The sequence below is a fragment of the Haematobia irritans genome, chromosome 4 (assembly GCF_050003625.1).
Source record: "Haematobia irritans isolate KBUSLIRL chromosome 4, ASM5000362v1, whole genome shotgun sequence".
NCBI classification, from domain to species: domain Eukaryota; kingdom Metazoa; phylum Arthropoda; class Insecta; order Diptera; family Muscidae; genus Haematobia; species Haematobia irritans.
Window position 1 is genome coordinate 38,975,952 of NC_134400.1, and position 27,167 is coordinate 39,003,118.

Consider the following 27,167-nt stretch of genomic DNA (forward strand, 5'->3'; position numbering starts at 1 on the left):
GAAATAAAAAAAACTTCTGGTGTTCATTGCTAAACATATACAATTTTTTTGTTATAAAAACACAAACCAAAGCAAATGGGTTCACCAACATCTGGATTGTTGACAAAATTGAAAAATAATTTTATTTCGATGGGTTGCCTACCTGTAAAACATAAACCAGCTGATCCCATACAGAGTATGTAGACTATTTTTTACAGTACATTAATATGCAATGCCCAGGGAGATTTTGAAAAGAATGGAAATATGGCAAATTGCTTTAATTTTTTTCTCTTTTAAATTTTATTACTTTTATTGGCCAACAATTTCCCCATTTTTCAAATTGATTGCCATTGTTGTGGTTATTGCTTTAATTTAAGCGACATTTATTTGTATGTGTGTTAGTTTTTGTATTTGGTCTTTATTATTATGATGCTGGCATGGTGAGAAAACAAACTTGAGAGATACTGAGACATAATTGGCAGCAAATGAGAGTGAAAGCTAAAGCATGGCAATTATAGCATTGTATCATTGTACATTAGTAGCTCTTGTGTATAAATTAGACCGCTCTTGTTCCTAAAATCACCCCCCAAATAAAATGCTCGATAATTTTGTGACTACTTTTTACGCAAAAATTATATATTTTTCCCTTAAAAAAAAAAAAAAAAAAAAAAAACATAAGCAAAAATCTGCTTGCCTACCTGTAAAGCACAAACCATACAGTGTATGTAGAATATCAAAGAATTGCTCTAAATGTTAGTGCTCTAATTAAAGTGACATTCATATGTGTATTTGTTAGTGTTTGTAGTTGGTCTTTGTTATGATGATGGCATGGTGAAAACCCCAGCATTGCGAGATATTGGGAGATCATTGGCAGCAACTGAGAGTGAGAGTTAAAGCACTGGTCAATTATAGCATTTTATCAGTGTTGCCCACATTTTTACACTTTAATTTCCAAATCAGGACTCTTTCGTTCTGAAATTACCCCAATAAAATGCCCGACAAATATGAGACTACTTTTTATCAAAAAGAAATATATACGTATTTTTTCCTTCAAAAAATCATAAAAAAAACAATTGATAGACATATAGCATTTTTTAAAAAAGGAAATAAAGCAAATGGGTTCACATCTGGATTAGTGAACAAATTGCAAAATAATTTCTTTCCGATGGGTTGTCTACCTGCAAAACATATATCCGCTGATCCCATACAGAGTACACGCACAGAAAAAACATGTTTGGACATGGTGGCCGCATTCATTTAATGCTTATCTAGAGTATGTCTTTGTCGCGAAAACCATGTATTTTGTCTTTGTAAAAATAATTTTCGAGCGGAGAAAAATATATGTTGGCAATAAGCTTTTAAATGCCGCAAACATGTTCTATTATTTAAATGATAGAATGTGAAACCATTACTTTTTTGCAGCGAAAAGTTTTTTCCTTTTTTTCATTCGTTTTGTTTTGTTATTGTTGGTTTCTTTCTTTAATCATTGTTGTTGTTTTTGATTTCAGCTTAAAACTATGCATTGACTAAACTACAAGTGTAGCTTAACATGCAAGATGGTTGGGTGGACGCACGTTTCCGAATTACCTTCTTACCATCTTGCAGTATATAGGGCTTTGCCCAAATTGACAAACATTCTTTTCCTCTGTTGGTTAAGCTACACTTGTAGTTTAGTCAATACATGGTTTTAAGCTGAAATCAAAAACAACAACAATGATTAAAGAAAGAAACCAACAATAACAAAACAAAACGAATGAAAAAAAGAAATAAAATTTTGACAAAATTTTCTATATAAATAAAATTTTGACAAAATTTTCTATAGAAATAAAACGTTTGTACAGAAATAAAATGTTGACAAAATTTTCTATAGGAATAAAATTTTCACCAAATTTTCTATAGAAATAAATTTTAACAAAATTTTGATAAAATTTTCTATAGAAATAAAATTCTGACAAAAGTTTCTATGGAAATAACATTTTGACAAAATTTTCTATAGAAATAAAATTTTGACAAAATTTTCCATATAAAAAAATTTTTGATAAAATTTTCTATAGAAATGACATTTTGACAAAATTTTCTATCGAAAGAACATTTTGACAAAATTTTCCAGAGAAATAAAATGTTGACAAAATTTTCGATAGAAATAAATTTTTGACAAAATTTCCTATATAAATAAAATTTTGACAAAGTTTCCTATAGAAACAAAAGTTGAAAAAATTTTCTATAGAAATAAAATTTTAACAAAATTTTCTATAGAAATAAAATTTTGACAAAATTTTCACCAAATTTTCTATAGAAATAAATTTTTGACAAAATTTCCTATATAAATAAAATTTTGACAAAGTTTCCTATAGAAACAAAATTTTGACAAAATTTTCTATAGAAATAAAATGTTGGCAAAATATTCTTTAGAAATAAAATTTTGACAAAATATTCTATAGAAATAAAATTTTGACAAAATTTTCTATAGAAATAAAATATTGACAAAATTTTCTAGAAATAAAATTTTTACAAAATTTTCTATAAAAATAAATTTTTGACAATATTTCCTATATAAATAAAATTTTGACAAGATTTTCTATAGAAATAAAATATTGACAAAATTTTCCATAGAAATACATTTTTGATAAAATTTTCTATAGAAATGACATTTTGACAAAATTTTCTATAGAAAGAACATTATGACAAAGTTTTCCAGAGAAATAAAATGTTGACAACATTTTCGATAGAAAATTTTGACAAAGTTTCCTATAGAAACAAAACTTGACAAAATTTTCTATGGAAAAAAAATTTTGACAAAATTTTCTATAGAAATAAAATTTTGACTAAATATGCTATAGAAATAAAATTTTAACAAAATTTTCTATAGAAATAAAATTTTGACAAAATTTTCTATAGGAATAAAATTTTCACCAAATTTTCTATAGAAATAAATTGTTTACAAAATTTTCTACACAAATAAAATTTTGGCAAAGTTTCCTATAGAAACATAATTTTGATAAAATTTTCTATATATATATATATAAAATTCTGACAAAATTTTCTATAGAAATAACATTTTGACAAAATTTTCTATGAAAATAATATTTTGACAAAATATGCTATAGAAATAAAATTTTGAAAAAATATTCTATAGAAATAAAATTTTGACAAAATTTCCTATGAAAATAAAATATTAACAAAATATGCTATAGAAATCAAATATTGAAAAAATATTCTATAGAAATAAAATTTTAACAAAATTTTCTATAGGAATAAAATTTTGACAAATTTTTTATAGGAATAAAATTTTCACCAAATTTTCTATAGAAATAAATTTTTGACGAAATTTCCTATATAAATAAAAGTTTTACAAAGTTTCCTATAGAAACAAAATTTTGACAAAATTTTCTATGGAAATAAAATTTTGACAAAATTTTCTATAGAAATAAAATGTTGACAAAATATTCTTTAGAAATAAAATTTTGACAAAATATTCTATAGAAATAAAATTTTAACAAAATTTTCTATAGAAATAAAATATTGACAAAATTTTCTAGATATAAAATTTTTACAAAATTTTCTATAAAAATAAATTTTGACAAGATTTTCTATAGATATAAAATTTTGACAAAATTTTCCATAGAAATACATTTTTGATAAAATTTTCTTTAGAAATGACATTTTGACAAAATTTTCTATGGAAAGAACATTTTGACAAAGTTTTCCAGAGAAATAAAATGTTGACAAAATTTTCGATAGAAAATTTTGACAAAGTTTCCTATAGAAACCAAATTTGACAAAATTTTTTATGGAAATAAAATTTTCTATAGAAATAAAAATTTGACAAAATATGCTATAGAAATAAAATTTTGACAAAATATTCTATAGAAATAAAATTTTAACAAAATTTTCTATAGAAATAAAATTCCGACAAAATTTCCTATAGAAACAAAATGTTGACAAAATTTTCTATAGAAATAAGATGTTGACAATATAGCATATGCTTTAGAAATAAAATTTTGACAAAATACTCTATAGAAATAAAATGTTAACAAAATTTTCTATAGGAATAAAATTTTGACAAAATTTTCTGTAGAAACAAAATTTTGGTAAAATTTTCTAAAGAAATAAAATTTTGACAAAATATTCAATGGAAATATTATTTTGACAAAATTTTCCAGAGAAATAAAATTTTGACAAAATTTTCTATAGAAATAAAATTTTGACAAAATTTCTATAGAAATAAAATTTTGTGAAAACGATTGTGAATGACAGTGGATTCAGTAGAACTTTATACGTAACGCATGCTGGTATGTACATAAGATTTGGTATGGCCGAATTTTCAGCCTATTTACTTGGTTTATCTAACATAGCCTTGGTAAGGCTACCTTATAGTTTAGAAGATAATGTTAAGAAATAAATTGTACCTTGACATCGGCAAGTATTGCCACAGTGCAAGATGACAGTCTTTACAAGAATTCAGTTCGCAATCAATGGTGGAGGAAAATCTGAGTGTTTACTTGTTTTGCTATAAATTTTGTTTGACCTAGTTATTTTTGATTCTCAATAGTTGGCAAAACTGATGATGGCATGGTGAAAAAACAAACTTGAGAGATCATTGAAAGCATATGAGAGTGAGAGTCGAAGCTTTGATAATTGTAGAGTTGTATCAGTGCTGCCACTATATTTCCAGCTCTTGACTACGTTGCTGAAATTACCCCAAAAAAATTCAATAAATTTGTGACTTCTTTTTATAAAAAAACAAGTATATAAGACCTAAAGTTCTGCCGGCCCGAATCTTAAATACCCATCACCATTGAACGCATACAATATTTTTCTTTGAAAACATCTCCTTACTTACGGACTTCTCATAATTAGGCGAACGAGAGTGCCCACTGATGAGAGGTTTCACTGTACTTGTTTGTTTTTTTTTTTTTTATACCCACCATCATAGGATGGGGATGAGGGCATAATGAGTTTGTCTTTCCGTCCGTATATAAAGTATATATTTTTGATCTACAAGGATATAATTATGTCCGCCTGTCTGCAAGTCTGTTAAAATCATAATACAGCCTTCGATAATGGCACTATCGTCCTGAAATTTAGTATAGTATTTATGAACCTAAAATACTTCTAGATATAAATTTTCAAGAAAATCGGCCAAACTTAGGGCTTCTATATATACATAGCTCGTTTTGTTTCTTTGTTCGGTTAGCGCTATAACAGCATTTCTCTTCTTTTTTTTTTACAGCTATGAAAGCCGCTTTACTTATTCAGCGGTGGTATCGACGGCATAATGCACGCATGGAAATCAAAAGACGTTATACCTGGTCAATCTTTACCAATTTGGAATATGCTGGTGAACAGGATCAAGTTGAGGTAAGTTGGAAAGGTGTTTATATTACTGGGAAAAATAAATAGAAAAACAAGTATATACGGCCGTAAGTTCGGCCAGGCCGAAGCTTATGTACCCTCCATCATGGATTGCGTAGAAACTTCTTCTATACACTGCCATCCACAATCGAATTACTTAAGTTGCGGTAACGCTTGCCGATGGCAAGGTATCTTAAAACCTCCTAACACCATCTTCTAAATTGTATGTAAGTCCATACGTGGTATATATTAAATCAAAAAAGATCGATCCAATACGTATATAATTCAGTTTGACAAAGTAGACATAAAATGTTGACAAAATTTTCTACAGAAATAAAATTTTAACAAAATTTTCTATCGAAATAAAAATTTTGACAAAATTTTCTATGGAAAGAAAATGTTGACAAACATTTCTACAGAACTAAAATTTTAACAAAATTTTCTATAGAAATAAACTTTTGACAAAATATTCTATAGAAATAAAATCTTGGTAGATTATTTTTGGCTCGAGTGGCAACCATGATTATGAACCGAATAAAATTTGAACAAAATTTTCTATAGAAATAAAATTTTGACAAAATTTTCTATAGAAATAAAATTTTGACAATGATGAAAATTTTATGATGAACCGAATAAAATGTTAACAAAATTTTCTCTAGAAATAAAATTTTGACAAAATTTTCTATAGAAATAAAATTTTTAACAAAATTTTCTATACAAATAAAATTTTGGTAGATTATTTTTGGCTCTAGTGGCAACCATTTTGGTATGGTTGTTAGCGACCATATACTAACACCACGTTCCTAATTTGAATCGGATCGGATGAATTTTGTTCCTCCAAGAGGCTCCGGAGGTCAAATCTGGAGAACGTTTTATATGGGGGCTATATATAATTATGGACCGATATGGACCATGTTCCAAATTACAACCGGATTGGATGAAATTTGCTTCTCTTGGAGACTTCGCAAGCCAAATCTGGGGATGGGTTTATATGGGGGCTATATATAATTATGAACCGATGTGGACCAATTTTTGCATGGTTGTTAGAGTCCATATACCAATATCATGTACCAAATTTCAGGCGGATCGGATGAAATTTGCTTCTTTTTGAGGCTTCGCAAGCCAAATCTGGAGATCGGTTTATATGGGGTCTATATATAATTATGGACCGATGTGGACCAATTTTTGCGTGGTTGTTAGAGACCATATACCAACACCATATACCAAATTTCAGCCGGATCGGATGAAATATGCTTCTGTTAGAGGCTCCACAAGCCAAATCTGAGGGTCCCTTTATATGGGGGCTATACGTAAAAGTGGACCGATATGTCCCATTTTCAATACCATCTGACCTACATCGATAACAACTACTTGTGCCAAGTTTCAAGTCGATAGCTTGTTTCGTTCGGAAGTTAGCGTGATTTCAAAAGACGGACGGACGGACGGACGGACGGACATGCTTAGATCGACTCAGAATTTCACCACGACCCAGAATATATATACTTTATGGGGTCTTAGAGCAATATTTCGATGTGTTACAAACGGAATGACAAAGTTAATATACCCCCATCCTATGATGGAGGGTATAACAAGTAATTAAAGTCTAAAGTCGGGCGGGGCCGACTATATTATACCCTTCACCCTTATGTAGGCCAAAATTTGTGTTACCATCTCAACTACTGCACATTTGCTGGAAGCTATATAAAGGGGACAATTTTTTTACTTCTACAAAATCTCTAGACTTAAAATTTAAATCGGCTAACGCTATCCAGTTAATTGGAGGAAACTTCCATTGAAAATGGGTCTAAAATGTGTAACAGTCTACCATATTTCCCCAACTCTGGTGTACGTATATATGAGAGCTACATATATATAATCTGAACCGATTTTGACTAAATTTGACATGTATAGTTAGAATAATAATTCTGCTATCTATGCGAAATTTCACGTATATGGGAGTACAACTTTGGCCCCCTGGTCATATGAGTGCAAATCGGACGGAAGATATATATGGGAGCCATATCTAAATCTGAACCGATTTCAACCAAATTTGACACACTTAACGATACTAAAAAACGTACCCCTTGTGCACAATTTGAAGCAAATCACGGCAAAACTCTGGCTTTTATGGCCATATAAGTTCAAATCGGTCGAAGGATATATATGGGAGCTATATCTAAATATGAATCGATTTTGACCATATTTGGCACATACAATACTACCGTTAAAAGTACCGCTTGTGCAAAATTTGAAGTAAGTCAGGGCAAAAGTCTGGCTTTTGAGACCATATAAGTCCAAATCGGACGAAAGATATATATGTGAGCTATATCTATATCTGAACCGATTCTAACAAAATTTAACACACTTAACGATACTAAGAAACGTACCCCTTGTGCACAATTTGAAGCAAATCACGGCAAAACTCTGGCTTTTGTGGCCATATAAGTTCAAATCGGACGAAAGATAAATTTGAACCGATTTCAATCAAATTTACCAAGCATTGGTAGAATGTCAATTCTACCCTCTGTGCAAATTTTCACGAAGATCGGTAGTAAACTTTGGCCTCTGTGGTCATATGAGTCTAAATCGGACGAAAGATATATATGGGAGCTATATCTAAATCTGAACCGATTTGGCTGATATTTTGCAAGATTTTTGGATGTACGGTATTTCAAGAAAATCGGTTGATAAACACGCTAACTATGACCAAATCGGGGATAAATATATATGGCAGCCATATCTAAATCTGAACCGATTTTTTCCAATAGCGATTGTCTCTGTCTCAAGAAACGGCCCTATGCCAAATTTGAGGACGATCGGACTTAAATTGCGAGCTGTACTTTGTGTACAAAATTACATATACAGACAGACGGACGGACAGACAAACAGACGGACATCGCTAAATCGACTCAGAATTTAATTCTAAGCCGATCGGGTCTATGACCACTATTTCTTGGCGTTACATACAAATGCACAAACTTATTATACCCTGTACCACAGTAGTGGTGAAGGGTATAATGAAAATAGGCTATAATGGACCACTTTTAGGTATAGTCTCCATATAAACCAATCCCCAGATTAGCTCTTGAAAGAGCTAATTTCATTGGATCTGGTTTAAATTTGGTACGCGATATTAGTATATGCCATCTAACGCAAAAATTGGTCCAGATCCCTTCATAATTATATATAGCCCCCATATAAACCGACTCTCTAGAAAAATTGACTTCTGAATCCGCAGGAACAAATTTCATCCGATTCGGTTGAAATTTGATTCTATGATGACGAGGTTTAATATTTATAAGCTGAAATTGCTGGTAAAACTTTCATGTTTCCTCTGGTTTTTCTTGTACTAACAGCATATAGAAGAAATATTGCAAATTGGAAGGCCTATCTCAATTATTTATAAAGCTATATGTGTTTGTTCTAAAATTTAATTCTTGAATTGTGACCAAATGGTCATAGGAAACTAAACGCTATTTGGCCTGTAATATCTGTTGAAGTATTGGAAAAAAATCAAAAAAGAATATGAAATAATATAGACTATAGTTTTTATATGAATATTTATTTACTAGAGACGTACAGTAGAAAAATTATCCCAAAATTGTGTATTTTTCGTTTATTGTCCAGAAATGTTATGAAAATACATTTTAGTGTCCAGCAATATGGAAAATATTTATAGCTTATTTAGATAAGAGCTTTAAAATATCATCGAGAAATAAATCGAAACTAAGTGGGGAGTTAGAGTTTGGAGTTGTTTTCGAATTCCTCTGTAGTGGACATCGGTAGTGAGAGGCTTAATTGTAACAGTTCTATATGATTGCCGTGATACTGTACAAAATCGTATTATTGTGCTCTTAAACTATGATCACAACAACAACAATCATGTTGTCAATTTGCGTGTAGACATTTCTACCAGAGAATAAAGAGTACACACGAGAGATCACAAGAGCAAACATTCCATTGATGCATATACTTTACACACCAATCATATTCCACCACAATGAATTGCAAACTCTCTCTATCTCTTGCATTCTCTGCTTCGTATACATTAACAACATAAATATGGAGAAGAGAAGTTATGTTGTTCACAGACTATGCAATACCCCAAACATTACTGTGTGAGGGCACTTATACAAGGGTTGTATTCTATGTTTCGGTATTAGAGAACAAAAACAAATATTAGTCCTCGAAAATAGCCTTATTGTTTTCCACAATATTCCACATTAAGATCTATTATAATTTGTATGCGTTTGAATCATTTGTCGAAGCATGTTTGCCACTCTGATTGAGGAATAAAAAGAAGTCATTCGGCAGACCTACATGGTGGATTACCCACCAATTCGATGTCTTGAGTCCTCAAATATAACAAAAATAATTTTGACATTTTCTATAGAAATAAAATTTTGACAAAATTTTCTATAAATATAAAATTTCGAAACAATTTTCTATAGAAATAAAATTTTAGAAAGAAAAACAAGTAAGGAAAGTCTAAAGTCGGGCGGCGCCGACTATATTAACCCTGCACCACTTTGTAGATCTAAATTTTCGATACCATATCTCATCCGTCAAATGTGTTGGGTGCTATATATAAAGGCTTGTCCCAAATACATACATTTAAATATCACTCGATCTGGACAGAATTTGATAGACTTCTACAAAATCTATAGACTCAAAATTTAAGTCGGCTAATGCACTAGGGTGGAACACAATGTTAGTAAAAAACAAGTAAGGAAAGTCTAAAGTCGGGCGGGGCCGACTATATTATACCCTGCACCACTTTGTAGATCTAAATTTTCGATACCATATCACATCCGTCAAATGTGTTGGGGACTATATATAAAGGTTTGTCCCAAATACACACATTTAAATATCACTCGATTTGGACCGAATTTGATAGACTTTTACAAAATCTATAGACTCAAAATTTAAGTCGGCTAATGCACTAGGGTGGAACACAATGTTAGTAAAAAAATATGGGAAACATTTAAATCTGAAGCAATTTTACTGAAACTTCGCAAAAGTTTATTTATGATTTATCGCTCGATATATATGTATTAGAAGTTTAGGAAAATTAGAGTCATTTTTACAACTTTTCGACTAAGCAGTGGCGATTTTACAAGGAAATTGTTGGTATTTTGACCATTTTTGTCGAAATCAGAAAAACATATATATGGGAGCTATATCTAAATCTGAACCGATTTCAACCAAATTTGGCACGCATAGCAAAAATGCTAATTCTACTCTCTGTGCAAAATTTCAACTAAATCGGAGTTAAAAATTGGCCTCTGTGGTCATATGAGTGTAAATCGGGCGAAAGCTATATATGGGAGATATATCCAAATCTGAACCGATTTCAACCAAATTTGGCACGCATAATTACAATGCTAATTCTACTCCCTGTGCAAAATTTCAACTAAATCGGAGTTAAAAATTGGCCTCTGTGGGCAAATGAGTGTAAATCGGGCGAAAGCTATATATGGGAGCTATATCTAAATCTGAACCGATTTGGCTGATATTTTGCAAGTTTTTCGAGACCCCTAAAATATTCGGATGTACCGAATTTGAGGAAGATCGGTTGATATACACGCCAATTATGACCAGATCGGTGAAAAATATATATGGCAGCTATATCTAAATTTGAACCGATTTTTTCCAAAATCAATAGGGATCGTCTTTGAGCCGAAACAGGACCCTATACCAAATTTTAGGACAATCGGACTAAAACTGCGAGCTGTACTTTGCGCACAAAAATACATCAACAGACAGACAGACGGACAGACAGACAGACAGACAGACAGACAGACAGACAGACAGACAGACAGACAGACAGACGGACGGACATCGCTAAATCGACTCAGAATTTAATTCTAAGACGATCGGTATACTAAACGATGGGTCTCAGACTTTTCCTTCTTGGCGTTACATACAAATGGACAAACTTATTATACCCTGTACCACAGTAGTGGTGAAGGGTATAAAAATTGACATAATTATACCCTTCACCACTATTGTGGTACAGGGTATAATAAGTTTGTGCATTTTTATGTAACGCCAAGAAGGAGTAATCATAGACCAACCTTTTAGTATACGGATCGGCTTAGAATTAAATTCTGAGTCGACTTAGCGATGTCTGTCTGTCCGTCTGTCTGTCTGTCTGTTGATGTATTTTTATGTGCAAAGTACAGCTCGCAGTTTTAGTCCGATTGTCCTAAAATTTGGTATAGGGTCCTGTTTCGGCTCAAAGAGATCCCTATTGATTTTGGAAAAAATCGGTTCAGATTTAGATATAGCTGCCATATATATTTTTCACCGATCTGGTCATAATTGGCGTGTATATCAACCGATCTTCCTCAAATTCCGTACATACGAATATTTTATGAGTCTCGAAAAACTTGCAAAATATCAGCAAAATCGGTTCAGATTTAGATATAGCTCCCATATATAGCTTTCGCCCGATTTACACTCATTTGCCCACAGAGGCCAATTTTTTGCTCCGATTTAGTTGAAATTTTGCATAGGGAGTAGAATTAGCGTTGTAACTATGCGTGCCAAATTTGCTTGAAATCGGTTCAGATTTGGATATATCTCCCATATAAAGCTTTCGCCCGATTTACACTCATATGACCACAGAGGCCAATTTTTAACTCCGATTTAGTTGAAAATTTGCACAGGGAGTAGAATTAGCATTGTAGCTATGCGTTCCAAATTTGGTTGACATCGGCTTAGATTTAGATTTAGCTCCCATATATATGTTTTTCTGATTTCGGCCAACATTTTCCTTGTAAAATCGTCACTGCTTAGTCGAAAAGTTTTAAAAATGACCCTAATTTTCCTAAACTTCTAATACATATATATCGAGCGATAAATCATAAATAAACTTTTGCGAAGTTTCAGTAAAATTGCTTCAGATTTAAATGTTTCCCATATTTTTTTACTAACATTGTGTTCCACCCTAGTGCATTAGCCGACTTAAATTTTGAGTCTATAGATTTTGTAAAAGTCTATCAAATTCGGTCCAAATCGAGTGATATTAAAATGTATGTATTTGGGACAAACCTTTATATATAGCCCCCAACACATTTAACGGATGTGATATGGTATCGAAAATTTAGATCTACAAAGTGGTGCAGCGTATAATATAGTCGGCCCCGCCCGACTTTAGACATTCCTTACTTGTTTTTTACTAACATTGTGTTCCACCCTAGTGCATTAGCCGACTTAAATTTTGAGTCTATAGCTTTTGTAGAAGTCTATCAAATTCTTCCAGATCGAGTGATATTTAAATGTATGTATTTGGGACAAACCTTTATATATAGCCCCCAACACATTTGACGGATGTGATATGGTATCGAAAATTTAGATCTACAAAGTGGTGCAGGGTATAATATAGTCGGCCCCGCCCGACTTTAGACTTTCCTTACTGGTTTTCTATAGAAATAAAATTTTGACAAAATTTTCTATAGAAATAAAATTTTTACAAAATTTTCTATAGAAATAAAATTTTGACAAAATTTTCTATAGAAATAAAATTTTGACAAAATTTTCTATAGAAATAAAATTTTGACAAAATTTTCTATAGAAATAAAATTTTGACAAAATTTTCTATAGAAATAAAATTTTGACAAAATTTTCTATAGAAATAAAATTTTGGAAAAAAATTCTATAGAAATAAAACTTTGGAAAAAATTCTATAGAAATAAAATGTTGAAAAGATTTTCTATAGAAATAAAATTTTGACAAAATTTCCTACAGAAAAAAAAAAAAACAATTGAGCAAATCTTTGTATTTGGTCAACAGATATCGTTGGTGGCAGATAAATAGCTGTAGGCCAGAAGTGATTAACAGACATGCTTTTGTATTTTATTGGAACAATGCTAGACCACAAATATTAATGATGGCTCATCGGAAACTGGCATAGCGAAGTTTTAAGGCAACCACCATCATCATATATAGCCTTGACCTTGGGCCATTTCCAATGGCTTGTATTTAATTTGAGTCATATTTCGTCCCAATATAAAGGTGAGTTCGTGTGGCATTTTTATGGCTGCAATATTCAATACAAGCGAGTGCAAATGGAAACCCATAAAAGATGTGCATGAAATGCATTGGCCACATTTACTATGGCCCCAGTACAAAACATACTCAGATATTCATAGCCAAAATGGAACATGTGTTCACTATTTGAGTTGGAACATTTTAATTTACTACACTATGGCCATATATTGAAGAACAACAAAATCATTCATCATGGAATTTTGAAGCAAGACTTTCATAGGTCATGTTTTCAACCATATGTAATGATAGAATTTCAAATTTTATAGTTCCTTGGTTGGTTGGTTTGAAATACGTGGATTATTAAGATTTTATAATTGTTGACATGGATGGAACAAATTAATTTTCTGTAAATAATAACATTTTTATTGACAAATCGTGCTTGGAATTGAAAAATTAATGACATAACTGCGAAATGAGTATTAGAGGCAAATACACCCTAGATGGCAGGAATTCAATAGTATATAGAAAATGTTATCAACATTTTATTTCTATGAAAATTTTGTCCAAATTATATTTCTATAAAAAAAATTTTGTCACATTGAAATTGCTATAGGAAATTTTATTTCTATAGAAAATTTTGTCAAAAATTTATTTCTATAGAAATTTTTATCAAGATTTTTTTTTCTATAGAAAATTTTGTCAAAGTTTTTTATCTATAAAAAATTTTGTCAAAAATTAATTTCTGTAGAAAATTTTTCAAAATTTTATTTCTCTAGAAAATTTTTCAAAATTTTATTTCTATAGAAAATTTTGTGTACATTTTATTTCTGTAGAAAATTTTGTGAAAATTTTATTTCTATAGGAAATTGTTTCAAAATTGTATTTCTATGGAAAGTTTTATTAAAATTTTAATTTCTGTGGGAAATTTTGTCATAATTTTATTCCTATTTTGTCAAAATTTTATTTCTAAAGAAAATTTTATCAACATTTTATTTCTACAGAAAATTTTGTCAAAATTTTATTTTTATAGAAAATTTTGTCAAAATTTTATTTTTATAGAAATTTTTTTTCAAAACTTTGTTTCTATAGAAAATTTTTTCTGAAACTATTATTTCTATCGAAAAATTTGTCAAAATTTTATTTCTATAGAAAATTTGGTCAATATTTAATTTCTATGGAAAGTGTTATCAAAATTTTAATTCCTGTAGACAATTTTGTCAAAATTTTATTCCTATAGAAAATGTTTTTTTAATTTGCCTTCTATAGAAAATATTTTCTTAAATTTCTTTCTATAGCAAATTTTGTCAAAATTTTATTTCTATAGAAAATTTGTTTCAAAATTGTATTTGCATAGAAAATTTGTCAAAACTGTGTTTTTATGGGAAATTTTGTCAAAATTTTATTTTTATATAGAAAATATTAACAAAATTATATTGTATAGAAAAATTTGTCAAAATTTTATTTGTATAGAAAATTTGTCAAAACTGTATTTTTATGGACAATTTTGTCAAAATTTTATTTGTATATAGAAAATATTAAAAAAATTTTATTTCTACTGCAAGTTTTGTCAAAATTTTGTTTCCATAGGAGATTTTGTCAAAATGTTCTTTCTATTAAAAATTTTATTAAAATTTTGTAGAAATTTTATTTCTATAGAAGATTTTGCCAAAAATTTATTTCTATAGAAAATTTTGTCAAAAATTTATTTTTATAGAAAATTCTGTCAAAAATTTATTTTTACAGAAATTTATTGCTATAGGAAATTTTGTTTAAATTGTATTTATTGATAAAATTTTGTAACAATTTTATTATAATGGAAAATATTGTCCAAATATTATTTCTGTAAAAAATTTTGTGAAAATTTTATTTCTATCGAAAAATTGGCCATAAATTTTATTTTTAAAGAAAATTTTATCAAAACTTTACTTCAATCGAAAATTTTGCCAAAATTTTTATTTCTATAGAAAATTTTGCTAAAATTTTATTTCTATGGAATATTTTGTGAAAATTTTATTGCTATAGAAAATTTTGTGAAAATTTTATTTCTATAGAAAAATTTGTCAACATTTTAGTTCTAAAGAAAATTTTGTCAAAAGTTTATTTCTATAGAAAATTTTATTTCTATAGAAAGTTTTTTCAAAATATTAAATCTATACAAAATGTTGTCCACATTTTATTTCTATAGAAAATTTTATTTCAGTCGTTTTGTTTTGTTATTGTTGGTTTTTTTTTTACTCATTGTTGTTGTTTTTAATTTCAGCTTAAAACCATGCATTGACTAAACTACAACTGAAGCTTAACCAACAGAGGAAAAGAATGTTTTTCTAATTTGTTTGGTTTGGTCAATGCATGGTTTTAAGTTGAAATCAAAAACAACAACAAAATTTTATTTCTATAGTATATTTTGTCAAAATTTTATTTCTATATAAAATTTTGTCATAATTTTATTTCTATAGAAAATTTTGTCAAAATTTTAGTTCTGAGATTTTGTCAAATTTTTATTTCTATAGAAAATTTTGTCAAAATTTTATTTCTACTAAATTTGCGATATCCACTTTAAGAGTTTTAAGAGTACCTGGTTATAGTGAAATGTCACATGCGAGAATAACAAATTTTCATAACATATCACCACATTCCATCATGATGTCAACTACCATCACTGTAACCACCATCCTCATCACCATCATCATTCTAGTAAACATTATTGTTCTATAAAAAGATTAGGTCGCCATATTTCCATGAAACGGAAGAGTTTGCATGTGAGTGTTTTTTTTTTCATTTTTAAATGAATTCCAGAAAATCTATTCTTGTTATCAGCTATGGAAAATATGCTAAGGAAATATACAAAATAGTTTTACATGTTGTTGACACTTGGTTCGTGCAGCACAAAGAATGTTTGCTGTTTTTTTTTTTTTTGTGAATGAAACTCTTTATGGACATTCCTCTGTGGGTCGTAATCTTGGGATATTATTGCAAGTTGATGGCAAGTTGATTTGCTGATAAAATTTAGCAGAGGAAACAAAATATTTGTTATGTGTGGGTTGTTGTAAAAAAAATAAACAAGAATATACAGTAAAACCTCTCAAATTAGGAAACTCCGAAAACGGCAACAATTTTTGGCAAAAGTTTTTCTAAATTTTCTATAGAAATACAATTTTGAGAAAATTTTCTATAGAAATCAAATTTTGACAAAATATTCTATAGAAATAAAATTTCCATAGAAAATTTTGTAAAAATTTTATTTCTATGGAAATAAAATTTCTATAGCAATAACATTTGGCCAATTTTTCTATAGAAATAAAAATTTTGAAAAAATTTTCTATAGAAATAAAATTTTGAGAAAATTTTCTATAGAAATAAAAATTTGAGAAAATGTTCTATAGAAATAAATTTTTTGATTTTTGATTGTCTATAGAAATAAAATTTTGATAAAATATTCTATAGAAATAAAATTTTAATAAAATTTTTTATAGAAATAAAATTTTGACAAAATATTCTCTGGAAATAAAATGTTGACAAAATTTCTATAGAAATAAAATTTTGACAAAATTTTCCATAGAAATAAAATTTTTAGAAAATTTTCTATGGAAAAACATTTTTTTGACAAAATTTTCTATATAACTAAAATTTTGACAAAATTTTCTATAGAAATTAAATTTTGACAAAATTTTCTATAGAAATTAAATTTTGACAAAATTTTCTATAGAAACAAAATTTTTGACAAAATTTTCTATGGAAATAAAATTTTGACAATATTTTCTATAAAAACAAAATTTTTGACAAAATGTTCTATAGTAATAAAATTTTGACAACATTTTCTATAAAAACAACATTTTTGACAAAATGTTCTACAGAAATAAAATTTGGTAAAATTTTCTATATAAATAAAATTTTGACAAAATGTCCTATAAAAATTAAATTTTGACAAAATTTACTATAGAAATAAAACTTTGACAAAATTTTCTATAGAAGTTAAATTTTGACAAAATTTTCTATAGAAATAACATTTTGAGAAAATTTTCTATAGAAATAAATTTTTTGATTAAATTGTCTATAGAAATAAAATTTTGACAAAATATTCTATAGAAATAAAATTTTAATAAAATTTTTTATAGAAATAAAATTTTGACAAAATATTCTCTGGAAATAAAATGTTGACAAAATTTCCATAGAAATAAAATTTTGACAAAATTTTCCATAGAAATAAAATTTTTAGTAAATTTTCTAGGGAAAGAATTTTGACAACATTTTCTATAAAAACAAAATTTTTGACAAAATGTTCTATAGAAATAAAATTTGGTAAAATTTTCTATATAAATAAAATTTTGACAAAATTTTCTATAGAAATTAAATTTTGACAAAATGTCCTATAGAAATTAAATTTTGACAAAATTTACTATAGAAATAAAACTTTGACAAAATTTTCTATAGAAGTTAAATTTTGACAAAATTTTCTATAGAAATTAAATTTTGACAAAAATTCCTAAAGAAATAAAAATTTGACCAAAATTGCGTTTAAAATAAAATTTTGACAAAATTTGCCATAGAAATAAAATTTTTAGAAAATTTTCTATGGAAAAAAAATTTTTGTCAAAATGTTCTATAGAAATAAGATTTGGTTAAATTTTCTATAGAAATAAAATTTGGTAAAATTTTCTATACAAATAAAATTTGATAAAATTTTCTATAGAAATTAAATTGTGACAAAATTTCCTATAGAAATAAAACTTTGACAAAATTTTCTATTGAAATTAAATTTTGACAAAATTTCCTATAGAAATAAAACTTTGACAAAATTTTCTATAGAAATTAAATTTTGACAAAATTTTCTATAGAAATAAAATTTTGACAAAATTTCTTATAGGAATAAAAATTTGACCAAAATTGCATTTATAACAAAATTTTGGAAAAATTTGCCATAGAAATAAAATTTTGAGAAAATTTTCTATAGAAACAAAATTTTTGACAAAATTTTCTATAGAAACAAAATTTTTGACAAAATGTTCAATAGAAATAAAATTTGGTAAAATTTTCTATAGTAATAAAATTTTGAGAATATTTTCTATAGAAACAAAATTTTTGACAAAATTTTCTATAGAAATAAAATTTTGACAAAATTTTCTATAGAAATAAAATTTTGACAAAATTTTCTATAGAAATAAAATTTTGACAAAATTTTCTTTAGAAATTAAATTTTGACAAAATTTCCTATAGAAATAAAACTTTGACAAAATTTTCTATAGAAATTAAATTTTGACAAAATTTTCTATAGAAATTAAATTTTGACAAAATTTGTCATAGAAATAAAAATTTGACCAAAATTGCGTTTATAACAAAATTTTGGCAAAATTTGCCATAGAAATAAAATTTTGAGAAAATTTTCTATAGAAACAAAATTTTTGACAAAATTTTCTATAGAAATAAAATTTTGACAAAATTTTCTATAGAAATAAAATTTTGACAAAATTTTCTATAGAAATAAAATTTTGACAAAATTTTCTATAGAAATAAAATTTTGACAAAGTTTTCTATAGAAATAAAATTTTAACAAAATTTTCTATAGAAATAAAATTTTGACAAAATTTCTTATAGAAATAAAAATTTGACCAAAATTGCGTTTATAACAAAATTTTGGCAAAATTTGCCATAGAAATAAAATTTTGAGAAAATTTTCTATAGAAATAAAATTTTGAGAAAATTTTCTATAGAAATAAAATTTTGACAATATTTTCTACAGAAATTAAATTTTGACAAAATTTTCTATAGAAATTAAATTTTGACAAAATTTCCTATAGAAATAAAAATTTGACCAAAATTGCGTTTAAAATAAAATTTTGACAAAATTTCCTATAGAAATAAAAATTTTCAAAAATTTTCAAAAATTTTCAATAGAAATAAAATTTTGACAAAATGTTCTATATTAATAAGCATTTGGCAATATTTTCCATGGAAATAAAATTTGGTAAAATTTTCTATAGAAATAAAACTTTGACAAAATTTTCTATAGAAATTTTGACAAAGTTTTCTATAGAATTTTAATTTTGACAAAATTATCTATAGAAATTAAATTTTGACAAAATTTTCTGCAGAAATTATATTTTGACAAAATTTCTTATAGAAATTAAAATTTGACCAAAATTGCGTTTAAAATAAAATTTTGACAAAATTTCCAATAGAAATAAAAGTTTGACAAAATTTGCTATGGAAATAAAATTTTGAAAAAAAATCTATAGAAATAAAATTTCACATTATTTTCTATAGAAATAAAATTTTGACAAAATTTCCTAACGAAATAAAATTTTGACCGCTATGTTGCACTTCTTCAATTTTTTTCAATACCATATAATAACTACAGGACATTTTTCTTTATTTCTTTTTCATTGCATTTCATATTATCCCACATGTATGGCCATGGCCTAAAAGAAAATTTCGAAATTATGAAATTGAGGGTAATTATCTTCTGATGGTCCAATGGCCTACAGCAGTAGGGTTTAGCCTTTGCATTGTAAATACCAATATTTTGTGGTCCTGTCAAAACGAATATCCCTATAATCAAAAGCAATCGTTTGGAATATGCACTTCAAATTGGCAGTTTTGTGTGTGGCATGCATGCAAGCTCTTCTCCTTTGACCTATCCAAATTTTACATGAAATGTGGTAGTCAGTCAGCCTACCATACGATGTTGATGTTGATGATGAATTTAAGTGGCAAGAATGACATCGGAAATCCACATGTTAAGCTGGGTGAAATTATTTTATTGATTGCTTTTATACACGAACTGTAGACAACTTTAATTTTCGTATATTTTCAAAGGTATTTAAATAATTGAAAGTGATGCAAATGGTATTTAGGGGTATAATGAATATCGTGATAATGATGGAAATATGAACGATTGGACTTTACGACAATTTGACATTCGAGCTTAAAGGGAATTGGTTCTTTTTGTGGATTGGGATGGTTCACATTTTCACTGAATAAGAAGAGTTAAAACTATTGAGAGAGCCAGTAAATTAAACAATGGACAATTTTCGTGAGACATGTGCTACATACCTATGATAATGGACACCTCCCAAATGTGGATACAATTAAGGGGACCGTGACCACTTCTAAGAGGTAATTATGAAAAATTGACTTTTGATGTTTAGTTTTTTTTATAAATTTTCAGCACAATTAACAACTAAATCACAATTGGAAAAAGTCAGACAAAGACGATTTCGACATTTTATATCACTTTTGGGAAAAGTAAACTTTCGATTTTACGATTTTAAAATTCGATATACGAAAGTCGAAACGTTTTAAGTCGATTTCCACGATTATTGTCGAAAATTTAAAAAGTCGACCATTCCAAAGTCGAAACGCGAATTTTTGACTTTTTAAAATTTTTTAAAAATCGTAAAGCATATTTTTATAAACGATGAGAAGTCGAATTTTTGATTCTCATTATAAGGCCTAGTGAAAAAATGTTGCGCCTGAAAGTATGCCACGAAAATTAACGTAAACTGGACTACTCCCTCTCTCTCGATCCCTCTGTGAAGGATTAATTTCATTTCAGTTTTCGATTAACTAGAGCTGATCAGAAATAAAATTCTGGCAAAATTTTCTATAGAATAAAATTTTGACAATATATTCAATAGAAATAAAATTTTGGCAATATTTTCTAAAGAAATAAAATGTTGGCAAAAATGCAGAAATAAAATTTTGACAAACTTTTTTATAGGAATAAAATTATGAAAAAAATGTACTTGGAAAAAATATTTTGCCAAATTTTCTTAGGGAAATAAAATTTTGCCAAAATTTACTATAGAAATAAAATTTTGACAAAATTTTCTATAGAAATAAAATTTCCAAAAATTGTCCTATGGAAATACAATTTTTACAATTTTTTTTTAAAGAAATAGAACTTTGACAAACATTTAAAAAAAAAAAAAATTTGTTAAAATTTTCTATAGAAATAAAATTTTGACAAAATTTTCCATAGAAATAAAATTTTGACAAAATTTTATATAGAAATAAAATTTTGACAAAATGACCTATCGAAAAAAAATTTTACAAAATTTTCTATAAAAATAAAAATTTTTACAAAATTTTCTACACAAATAAAATTTTGACAAAACTTTCTTAGGAAATAAAATTTTGAGAAAATTTTCTGTAGAAATAAAATTTTGTTAAAATTTTCTATGGAAATAAAATTTTGATAAAATTATCTATAGAATTAAAATGTTGGCAAAAATTTCTGTAAAAATAAAATTTTGACAAACTTTTTTATAGGAATAAAATTATGAAAAAAATGTCCTTGGAAATAATATTTTGCCAAATTTTCCTATGGAAATAATATTTTGCCAAATTTTCCTATGGAAATAAAATTTTGCCAAAATTTACTATAGAAATAAAATTTTGATAAAATTTTCTATAGAAATAAAATTTTGACAAAATGTCCTATGGAAATACAATTTTTACAAAGTTTTTTATAGAAATAGAACTTTGACAAATTAATAGAAATATACTATAGAAATAAAATTTTGGCAAAATTTTCTATAGAAATAAAATTTTGAGAAAATTTTCTTTAGAAAGAAAATTTTGACAAAATTTTCTATGGAAATAAAATTTTGACAAAATGTCCTATGGAAATAAAATTTTTTACAAAATTTTCTACACAAATAAAATTTTGACAAAATTTTCTACACAAATAAAATTTTGATAAAATTTTCTAAGTAAATAAAATTTTTGAGAAAATTTTCTGTAGAAATAAAATTTTGAGAAAATTTTCTATGGAAATAAAATTTTGATAAAATTATCTATAGAAATAAAATGTTGGCAAAAATTTCTGTAGAAATAAAATTTTGACAAACTTTTTTATAGGAATAAAATTTCGAAAAAAATGTCCTTGGGAATAATATTTTGCCAAATTTTCCTATGGAAATAAAATTTTGCCAAAATTTACTATAGAAATAAAATTTGGACACATTTTTCTATAAAAATAAAATTTGGACAATATTTTCTATAGAAATACAATTTCCACAAAATGTCCTATGAAAATACAATTTTTAAAAAAATTTTTATAGAAATAGAACTTTGACAAAAATTTTTATAAAAAATAAAATTTTGGCAAAATTTTCTATAGAAATAAAATTTTGACAAAATGTTGTATAGAAATAAAATTTTGACAAAATGTCCTATGGAAATAAAATTTTACAAAATGTTCTATAAAATAAATTTTTTACAAAATTTTCTACACAAATAAAATTTTGACAAAATTTTCTAAAGAAATAAAATTTTGACAGAATTAACTAAGGAAATAAAATTTTGATAAAATTTTCAATGGAAATAAAATTTTGACAAAATTATCTATAGATATTAAATTTTGGCAAAATTTTCTATAGATAAAAAATTTTGATAAAAATTTCTATAGTTAAAAAATTTTTAAAAATTTTCTTTAGAAATAAAATTTTGACAAAATTTTCTATAGAAATAAAATTTTTGAGAAAAATTTTCTATAGAAATAAAATTTTTGAGAAAATTTTCTATAGAAATAAAAGGCAGTAGCCGACTATCAAAACCTTTTTTCGGAAGGATCGAGTGTACTTCAATTTGGGTTGATGAATTACCCGAATTTATTCTGATAATTGGTTGATAGTTTTGCTGCAAGTAGATGATGCTGATGAGGAATGTGGTAATTCTGAAACAGCTGTATATCCAACTATCTTGCAGTCTATAGTGCTTTGTCCAAATAAATTTGACAAGCATAATTTTCCTCTGTTGGTTAAGCTACACTTGTAGTTTAGTCAATGCATGGTTTTAAGCTGAAATCAAAAACAACAGTAATGATTGAAGAGTAAACCAACAATAACAAACAAAACGAATAAAACTTTGACAAAATTTTCTATAGCAAATCAAATTTTGACAAAATTTTCCTATAGAAATAACATTTTGACAAAATGTGCTATGGAAATAAAATTTTACAAAATTTTCTATAAAAATAAAATTTTTTACAAAATTTTCTACACAAATAAAATTTTGACAACATTTTCTACACAAATAAAATTTTGACAAAATTTTCTAAGTAAATAAAATTTTTGAGAAAATTTTCTATAGAAATAAAATTTTGAGAAAATTTTCTATAGAAATAAAATTTTGAGAAAATTTTCTATGGAAATAAAAATTCAATGGAAATAAAATTTTGACAAAATTATCAATAGAAATAAAATATTGGCTAAAATTTCTGTAGAAATAAAATTTTTACAAACTTTTTTATAGGAATAAAATTTTGAAAAAAAATGTCCTTGGGAATAATATTTTGCCAAATTTTCCTATGGAAATAAAATTTTGCCAAAATTTACTATAGAAATAAAATTTGGACAAATTTTTCTATAAAAATAAAATTTTGACAATATTTTCTATAGAAATACAATTTCCACAAAATGTCCTATGGAAATACAATTTTTACAAAATTTTTTATAGAAATAGAACTTTGACAAAAATTTTGGAAATAATATTTTGCCAAATTTTCCTATGGAAATAATATTTTGCCAAATTTTCCTATGGAAATAAAATTTTGCCAAAATTTACTATAGAAATAAAATTTTGCCAAAATTTACTATAGAAATAAAATTTTGATAAAATTTTCTATAGAAACAAAATTTTGACAAAATGTCCTATGGAAATACAATTTCCACAAAATGTCCTATGAAAATACAATTTTTAAAATTTTTTTTATAGAAACAGAACTTTGACAAAAATTTTTATAAAAAATAAAATTTTGAGAAAATTTTCTATAGAAAGAAAATTTTGACAAAATTTTCCATGGAAATAAAATTTTGACAAAATGTCCTATGGAAATAAAATTTTTTACAAATAAAATTTTGACAAAATTTTCTAAGTAAATAAAATTTTTGAGAAAATTTTCTGTAGAAATAAAATTTTGAGAAAATTTTCTGTAGAAATAAAATTTTGATAAAATTATCTATAGAAATAAAATGTTGGCAAAAATTTCTGTAGAAATAAAATTTTGACAAACTTTTTTATAGGAATAACATTTTGAAAAAAATGTCCTTGGGAATAATATTTTGCCAAATTTTCCTATGGAAATAAAATTTTGCCAAAATTTACTATAGAAATAAAATTTTTGAGAAAAATTTTCTATAGAAATAAAATTTTTGAGAAAATTTTCTATAGAAATAAAAGGCAGTAGCCGACTATCAAAACCTTTTTTCGGAAGGATCGAGTGTACTTCAATTTGGGTTGATGAATTACCCGAATTTATTCTGATAATTGGTTGATAGTTTTTCTGCAATGATGCTGATGAGGAATGTGGTAATTGCGAAACAGCTGTATATTCAACCATCTTGCAGTCTATAGTGGTTTGTCCAAATAAATTTGACAAGCATAATTTTCCTCTGTTGGTTAAGCTACACTTGTAGTTTAGTCAATGCATGGTTTTAAGCTGAAATCAAAAACAACAGTAATGATTGAAGAGTAAACCAACAATAACAAACAAAACGAATAAAACTTTGACAAAATTTTCTATAGCAAATCAAATTTTGACAAAATTTTCCTATAGAAATAACATTTTGACAAAATGTGCTATGGAAATAAAATTTTACAAAATTTTCTATAAAAATAAAATTTTTTACAAAATTTTCTACACAAATAAAATTTTTTACAAAATTTTCTACACAAATAAAATTTTGACAAAATTTTCTAAGTAAATAAAATTTTTGAGAAAATTTTCTATAGAAATAAAATTTTGAGAAAATTTTCTATAGAAATAAAATTTTGAGAAAATTTTCTATGGAAATAAAATTTCAATGGAAATAAAATTTTGACAAAATTATCAATAGAAATAAAATATTGGCTAAAATTTCTGTAGAAATAAAATTTTTACAAACTTTTTTATAGGAATAAAATTTTGAAAAAAAATGTCCTTGGGAATAATATTTTGCCAAATTTTCCTATGGAAATAAAATTTTGCCAAAATTTACTATAGAAATAAAATTTGGACAAATTTTTCTATAAAAATAAAATTTTGACAATATTTTCTATAGAAATACAATTTCCACAAAATGTCCTATGGAAATACAATTTTTACAAAATTTTTTATAGAAATAGAACTTTGACAAAAATTTTTATAAAAAATAAAATTTTGGCAAAATTTTCTATAGAAATAAAATTTTGACAAAATGTCCTATGGAAATAAAATTTTGACAAAATGTCCTTTGGAAATAAAATTTTACAAAATGTTCTATAAAAATAAATTTTTTTACAAAATTTTCTACACAAATAAAATTTTGACAAAATTTTCTAAGGAAATAAAATTTTGACAAAATTTTCTAAGGAAATAAAATTTTGATAAAATTTTCAATGGAAATAAAATTTTGACAAAATTATCTATAGATATAAAATTTTGGCAAAATTTTCTATAGATAAAAAATTTTGATAAAAATTTCTATAGTTAAAAATTTTTTAAAAAATTTTCTTTAGAAATAAAATTTTGACAAAATTTTCTATAGAAATAAAATTTTTGAGAAAAATTTTCTATAGAAATAAAAGGCAGTAGCCGACTATCAAAACCTGTTTTTGGAAGGATCGTGTGTACTTCAATTTGGGTTGATGAATTACCCGAATTTATTCTGATAATTGGTTGATAGTTTTGCTGCAAGTAGATGATGCTGATGAGGAATGTGGTAATTCCGAAACAGCTGTATATCCAGCCATCTTGCAGTCTATAGTGCTTTGTCCAAATAAATTTGAATAATTGGTCCACATCGGTCCATAAGTATATAGAGCCCCCATATAAACCGATCCCCCGAGCCTCCAAGAGAAGCAAATTTCATCCGATCCGGCTGAAATTTGATACATGGTGTCAGCATATGGTCTCTAACAACCATGAAAAAATTGGTCCATATCGGTCCATAATTATATGTAGCCCCCATATAAACCGATCCCCCGATTTGGCTTGCGCAGCCTCCAAGAGAAGCAAATTTCATCCGATCCGGCTGAAATTTGGTACATGGTGTCAGCATATGATCTCTAACAACCATGCAAAAATTGGTCCACATCGATCCGTAATCATATATATCCCCCATATAAACCGATCCCCAGATTTGACCTCCGGAGCCTCATGGATGAGCAAAATTCATCTGATTCGGTTGAAATTTGGTACGTGGTGTTAGTATATGGTTTCTAGCAATCATGCAGGAATTGGTCCATATCGGTCCATAATTATAGGTAGCCCCCATATAAACCGATCCCGAGATGTGACCTCCAGTGCCTTTTGGAGAAGCAAAATTCATCCGATCTGGTTGAAATTTAGTATGTGGTGGTAGTATATAATATTTAAAAACCTGGCAGGAATTGGTCCATATCAGTCCATAATTATATATAGCTCCCATATAAACCGATCCTGAGATTTGATTTAGGAGCCTCTTGGAGGAGCAAATTTCATTCGAGTCAGTTGAAATTTGGTACATTGTGCTAGTATATGGCCGTTAACAACCATGCCTAACTAGGTCCATATCGGTATATAGCCCTCAGATAAATCGATCCACAATCACACAAAACTTGGTTCATAATTGTATCTAGCCCCCCATATAAGCAACCCCCATATTTCAATTCTGGCTCTCTACGTACCGTGCAAAAGTCCATATCGCTTAGTAATTATTTCTAGACTTACATATACATACCTTTTTTGTCTAGTAAATATATACCACGTATGGACTAACTCACAATTTAGAAAACGATGTTTTAAGATACCACAACGACTGTCAAGGGTTAAAACTCATCCGTTCTGTGGAAATTTGGCATTGCAGTTTGTAGGATATGGCTAAGATATGGGGAAATCA

At 26.8% G+C, this 27,167-nt stretch overlaps 1 protein-coding gene across 1 annotated transcript in view; it reads left to right on the top strand.

The window, feature by feature from the left end:
* Window positions 1-27,167, top strand: part of rdgC (retinal degeneration C) — a 262,547-nt gene that overhangs the window by 195,324 nt on the left and 40,056 nt on the right. The window contains 1 exon segment of the mRNA XM_075306228.1: window positions 5,213-5,340. Coding sequence (XP_075162343.1) covers window positions 5,213-5,340 — 128 coding nt within the window.